General features: G+C 50.5%; 1 protein-coding gene across 1 annotated transcript; it reads right to left on the bottom strand.

Moving 5' to 3' along the window:
- LOC144700979 (coatomer subunit alpha-1-like) lies at positions 1-6410 on the bottom strand. Its single transcript, XM_078572601.1, has 5 exons — positions 6179-6410; positions 5764-6022; positions 4989-5483; positions 826-3808; positions 1-213 (listed from the first exon to the last, which is right to left on the bottom strand). The coding sequence occupies exons 2-4, from the start codon at positions 5969-5971 to the stop codon at positions 840-842; spliced, it is 3672 nt and encodes a 1223-aa protein (XP_078428727.1). The 5' UTR covers positions 5972-6022; positions 6179-6410; the 3' UTR covers positions 1-213; positions 826-839.
- Between the last annotated feature and the right edge of the window lie 354 nt (positions 6411-6764).

Raw genomic sequence — 6764 nt, 5'->3', positions numbered from 1 at the left:
TGGGAAGTAAGCACATCAATCAATTATAAGAATCAATATAGTTCATACCTCACTCAATACAGTCAAAACAGTCTGATGTGTCCATACAGTGGAATAAGAAACAGGTCTTCCTATTTGGAGGAAAAGAGAGAGAGAGAGAGAGAGAGAGAGAGAGAGAGAGAGAGAGAGAGAGATTGACGCGATCTCAACGGCTGAATGGTTGTCCTACTCGAGCTGCAGTGACGGGTAGCGAGAAAGTTATTCAGAGAAAAGAGAGTGAGAGAGTAGAATGAGAAAGAAAGAGGAAAGATAGAACGAAAGAGAAAAAAAAAAGAGGAGAGAACAAGAAATCCAAAGTGGGAGATATGGAAAGAAACGAAAGACAATGTAATAGAGGAAAAACAAAGGAGAAGGAGAAAGAGAGATACAAGGGACAAATGAACGAGAAAGGGAGAATGTAATAGAGGAGAGAAAGGAACAAGAGCGAGCATGACAAAGTGAGTGAGTGTTAGAGAGCAGAGACAAGGATAAAGAGAGTGAGAAAAAGAGAAGGAGAGAGAATGCAAGTGAAGTGAGAAATGAGAGAGAAAGGACAGAATAAATGAATTTGGCACAGCTGAGACAAATATTTATTGAGGTGACAAACAAGATCAACCGGCGGCGTCCCCAGCCCCAAAATCCACAGCAAATCCCAGCGAAAGAATATAAATTCCACACCAGACAGACCACGGCCAGGCGACACATCCACTACCGTCTTATATAATATGGTCCACGAGCCGAAAAAAGAAAAAAATATGCCACCCGAAAAAGACGTAAAAGAGACGAAACAAAAAAAAAAAAACATACCAGGATGAGTCAGATCACCGGAGCTGGGTGGGAGAGCAGAGGAGGCCAGAGGCAGATGCGCCGATGGCCGCGATCTCGCAGACAGGGCAGACCCGGCCTTCCACCTCGGGCACAAAGTGCGACCCGCAGAAGGGGCAGGACACGCGCTTCTGCCCGCGGTAGATTGGTGCAAAGGTGGACCCGCATACGACGAACGGGTTGCGGAAATCGTAGTTGAGCTGCGCTGCGTCTTTCTTGTCCCCGCACGCCTGAAGCACCTGCCTGGCCCGCTTCGCTTGTGCCTCGGCTGGCGGGTTCGTGTCGAGCAACATGCGGGCAAAGTGCGCGGCCGTGGCGAAATTCCCACCCTTGAAGCAGACGGTCATGGCGCTCATCAGAGCCAGCCTGAGGTGTCCCTTCTGGAGCTTGCAGCTGGCAAAGTAGGCAGCCAGCTCCTGCTGCCGCGCAGGCCCGTCCTTGCCCTCCTTCCTCCGCACCTCCATCTTCAGCCCGAGGACGTACTCCTTCACAATCTCCACCAGCTCCTTGAGCTCGTCCACTTCCCGCCGCTGCTCCACCACCACCAGCGGGGCCGCATGAAGGATGGACAGGAACAGCCGCAGCGCCTCGGAGAATTTCCCCTCTGTGGTGGCCTTGTACGCGAGCTTGAGCTTCTCCTCGAGGTGGGGAAGGCGGAGGACGAGCGCAGGGGGGTTGCGGCTGGCAGGGGAGGAGCCCTCGGCAGCCCAGCCCCGCTCCAGGGCAAGGAGGACGACTGGGGCCAGTGCCATGGCCCGGAGGTAGCCGTGGCTCCCGGCGTGGAGGTCCAGGAAGAGCTGCTTCATGGGCGCGAAGTTCTTGATCCCGAGCTGCCGGCTGAGGAGCCGCATGGCGGTGGTGAATTCCCCGGCAGCAGCGTGCTCCCCGGCGAGGGCTGATTTCTGAGTCCAGAGCTGGCTCACAGGCGTCCCCGGAGCGGGAGCAACGAACAGGGCACCGCCGGCCCCCACTGCCGCTGCTCCCTTTGGGGTGGCCACATCGGCGGGGAGCTCCAGGTCCTCCATGTCCCAACCGCCTTCTTCTTCTCCTCCTTCCTCCCCTGCCTCACCGCCGGGCTCGGCAACAGGGCGCAGCTCCTCTGCCACCACATCCAGGTTCTCTTCATCGGCACCACCCCAGCCAGTGGCAGCTGCATCTGCGTCTTCTTCGTCTTCGTCGTCTCCGGCTGCGTCGAGGCTGCCCTCAAAGATGCCCTTCATGACGCGGAGCAGCGGCCAGTCACCGGCACAGGCCAGCGCTGGTGGTGGGATCAGCAGGCTTGGACGGTTCGGACCCCCAGGCAGGGCTGGGGCGGCGTCACCCAGCTCCTCAGCCAACCGGGCCGCCACTTCATCGAGGCCGTGGACGGCAGCAGTGACATAAGCAAGCGGCAGCTGCCCAGATGCCTCTAGGATCTTGACCCTCTCCGCGACATCCCCCAAGTAGAGGGCGTTGTGGAACTGGCCCATGACATCCTTCTTGATTTCGGCAATCTTCATCATCTTTGCGAGCTTGTCAGTATTGCCAGTGATGAGGTAGAGGAAGGAGAGACGCTCCAGGTTCTTGGTGCGCTGGTAGGCGTACTCAACAATGCTGGTGTTTCCCTGGCGCAGGGCCTCAATGCCAAGGCGGTACCAGTAATCCTTGTCGTCAATCTCCTTGGCAGCGGCAACGGCTATCTGGATGTTGCCACTCTCCAGCGCCAAGTTGAATCGGGTGCGCTCGTCCTTGACCAAGTGGAGTGCCACCTCAGGGTAGCCTTTATGCTGGAGGTAGGCAATCACAGCCTGGCCGCAGAGGCGGGAGCCTCGGATCATCGCCATGACCTGGTCATAGCGCTTGCGCAGCAGCGAAAGCTTGAAGACATACTCAGTGGCATCAACGGCGAGGGCCCGGGCCCGACCATCACGGTCCAAACAGAAGATGGTGTTTCCAGAGACCCGGGTGATGTAGACAGGCGTGTCGAGGGTGCGGATGATGCCGCTGTCGCCATTGGGGAGGCAGTACTTGACGTGGTTCAAAGTGGCGTAGATGAAGACGCCGTTGTCATCCCAGGCCCCACTCTTGACGCGGATGGTCTCATGGAGGGTGCAGCGGTGGACGAGCTTCTTGCTGGCAATGACAATGGCGTGCTTGCTTAGCAGGGCCACTGACTCCATATCCGGAGACCAGACTGTGTACTTGACCCCAGGGCACTGGAGCTCGCCCAACACAAGCCGCTGCTGCAGGTCGAAGATGGCAACCCGCTCCTCAGCCCTGCACAGGATGCTGCCGGTGCCGGCATAGAAGATGATGTCAGTGGGGATGGGCAGCGGACTCTTCTTCACCACCTCATTCTTGAGGTTCTTCACCAGGGCCTGATTGGAGGCCTTGTCCAGGACAGCAAACCGGTTGCGAGCAACAAAGACGGCAGACCCTCCAGTACCCTTACGTGCATCCTGGCCCGAGTCGCTGCGGCCAGAGCCAGTCGAGTCCTTGGGCACAATGTAGAGCTCGTAGGAGCCGCCGTCAGCATCGGAGCATATCAGGGCTGCACTCTCTGTGGGGCTGTAGGACAAGGTCTTGGGGCCCTGGTTCAGGGTGACTGAGCCCGGGCGGCGGACCGGCACCAGCTGGGTGTCCTTCTGGGTTGAAAACTCGTAGCTGCGGAGGAAACGATCCCGGACATAGAGGAGGGAGTCGCCTGAGACGGCAAAGGCGGGCCGCTCCCGCTCCAGCTTGAAGACAATCATGCCGCTGTCATGGCCTGCCGCCAGGAGGTTCATCTCTGGATGGGCAGCCAGGATCCAGAACCGGTCGTGCTCCCGCCGGAAGGTCTGAACGCCAGTGCGCTTGGTCACATCCCACACGCGGATGCTCTTGTCCTCGGAGTTGGACACAATGATTTCCTGCTTTGCGTGGAACATTACGCACGACACGTTATTCATGTGGCCCCTCAGGGTGTCCACTTCCCAAGCCTTGGTGTCTGAAAAACAAGGCAGACATCACGTAGAAAGATGTCAGTTCATTCATTTGGAAAAAAAAAACAAAGGATATGAATAATTTTTGCCAACAACACATCTGATGTCAGTTCATTCAGAAAAACCAAATCTGGGGTAAGATGTAACTGCAATATTTGAAGTTTAAGACAAAAAGTACACAGAAACGAGAGCATTAAAATTGAAAATTAAAAAATAAAACGTGGGTAATAATGGGAAATCCGCTAAAAGGTCTGCATCTTTTTTTTTTCTTTATTTCAAATAGGATAATTGAGCAAAAGAAAATCGAAAGATGCACTTGGATTGATTATACTGTAAGTTTCATAGTGGTCAGTAGTGACATGTAGGAACAGATTCCCTCTTTTTTCTCGTCCGATTTGTTATTTTAAAATTACTGAAATGTTTTTAGAAAATGGGAAGAGACATCAGAAAGAATTTTAAGGAAATTTTAAGACAGCGTAAATGTTCTATTTGCAATATTCGCATAAGAACTGAAAAATAGATCCAGTAAGGATGACAGAAAAAGATTTCAAGAAGAAGCTTCGCTTTTTTCATCTATCAGAGGAAAGTTGCATTAAGAGAAGACCGTGCAAGAGTAAGATTCATGAGCGCCCAGGGCGTAGTAAAAATTTAGATCGGGTAAGCAGAAGATGTCAAATACATTTAAACATTTAATGCAGGTCGACTTTGGTCAGCTGACATAGTACTACCAAAAAAGGTTGGCTCGATAAAACTGAACACTCTTTTTCCTATAAAAAAGGAAAACTGAATATTCTTCATGGAGATATACCAATTTCAGCTTCACACTAATTTTAATTAATGAAGATGTTTCAAAGAAATGGCAGAAAACATCTAAATTAAGTTATAATACTTAAAGCCCATGTTCAGGACTAATTTTTTGGGTCAGATAATTTAAAGGCAGGAGCATTAAAAAGTCTAAAACAAAATAAGCATAAGACTTAAAGACTACAAAATCTGGATGGAACGCCAAAGCACAGATGATGGGTTTATTTCTCGAGATGTTGGTCACATTAATGCTCTAGGAAATATAAGAAGCCTAAGCTATTTTTGCAATTGAAGAAAGTACCAAAATGACCAAGATTTCATAGGGAGAGAAAGTGTATGAGAAAGACCAAAGTTCAAAACAAATCAGAACGAGTAGATCACCATTCATTCTCCAAAGTTTGATCTGACGATCGTCTGCACCGGACACTATGAGAGGGAGACTGGGATGGAAGGAGGCCCAGTTAACGCCCCGGTCATGGCCCTCTAAAACATACTTCACCACAGCATCAACTCCCCCAAATAAATCTGTGTTCATCTGAGTAAGACGTGAGATATCGTCCGCTGGAGAGACTGTTTTCTTTCTCAAAGCGCCTATGTCCCACACGCGAACAGTTTGATCCAAAGAAGCAGATACAACAAGATCTTCTTTAGGGTGGAATGAGGCGCACATCACATAGTGATTGTGACCAGTCAGGACAGAAATGCAAGTCCGCGACTGCCAATTCCAAATCCTAATAGTTTGATCATCACTGGCGCTAACGATCCAAGGGTATTCATGGTGGAATTGGACGGTTCGGATGTAATCAAGGTGCCCAACAAGGGTAAATAGGCATCTGTGGGTCTTGTAATTCCAGACCTTGATCTTGTAGTCATCACCTGAAAAATAAAAGGGTATGAACAGTGAGGAACTCATCAAGGAAAACTCAAAATTAAAAAAAAAACTGCACAGAATTACACGGATCTATCACAGAGAAACAAGAAATCTCAAATTTTGGGTGCGTTTGTCACCTAAATTATCGATTAAACTACCAGGGGCAAACCAATTACTGAAAACCGAATACAGGAAATGCTAATTCACAGCCAGATCTGACAAGAAGATCACGATTCACAAATGAGAAAAAAATGATTAGATCCGAGTCAAAGAACTGGATAATACCTCCAGAAACGAAGAGAGGCTGCGTTTTGTGAAAATGAACACCGCGGACAGGACCATCGTGCTCGTCAAAACGATCAATGAGTGTGCCCATACGATAGTCCCACAGCTGGATTACACCGCTGTGCAAACTGGCCAAGATCCATGGCCGTTTAGTGTGGAAGCTCAGCCCCTTTACACGGTTGCTCTTCGTCTCGAACTTCGTCAGCATCTTCTCCTCGGAATCACTTCGCCGTCAGAAAATCCAGCTGAAACCCTAACACTAACAGGAGGAAGATTCAAAAGCAGGATTCAGAACCGAAAACAAAAACCCGAGGGACAAAGCAAGAGATTAAACAACTGAAAATGGAGGGAAGATCCTCCTCGACTCCCAGATCTGCCACCGACAAACCCGAGAATGGCCCAAATGGGGACTGACCTCTTAGATCTCAGATCCGGCGGCAGATCGGATGCCACAGCGGTCGAGATCTGGAAAGAACTACTGAAAATGGGATCGGAGCGGGAGGCAAACGAAGAATTGATCGATCAACCGCATCAATCAACGATCCAAGTTGGAGTAGACTCTGCAGATGCTTGCTGTTCGCTCTTCCACAGCGAGGGCGAAACCCCCAATTGGACTTTCCACCCTTTTCCTCTGCCGAATGTGTCGACCGGGGCTTTTATTATCTGATTTTACACCGACCCAAAGAGTAACTTTGGAGGTATGAGAGAGTTACCCTATCTATTTTCAATAAAGTCCTCCTTTTATGACATTTTGGGGGTGCAAAAACAGGGAGAAATGAGAGTTGTGATTTAGAGATTGAGATAACCCTATTCATGTTAATAGGCTGGGGTCTCTCTCTCCCCCTAATCTTTCCCTTTCACCTTCTCTCTCTCTCCTCTCTCCTCTCTCTCTCCTCTATCTCTCATCTCCTCTCTCTCTCTCCTCTCTCTCTCACCTCCTCTCTCCTCTCTCTCTCACCCCCTCCTCTCTCTCTCACCTCCTCTCTCCTCCTCTCTCTCTC

Source organism: Wolffia australiana, chromosome 3 (assembly GCF_029677425.1).
Source record: "Wolffia australiana isolate 7733 chromosome 3, ASM2967742v1".
In the NCBI taxonomy this organism is placed as follows: Eukaryota; Viridiplantae; Streptophyta; class Magnoliopsida; order Alismatales; family Araceae; genus Wolffia; species Wolffia australiana.
This window is presented reverse-complemented; position numbering and strand designations above follow the sequence as displayed.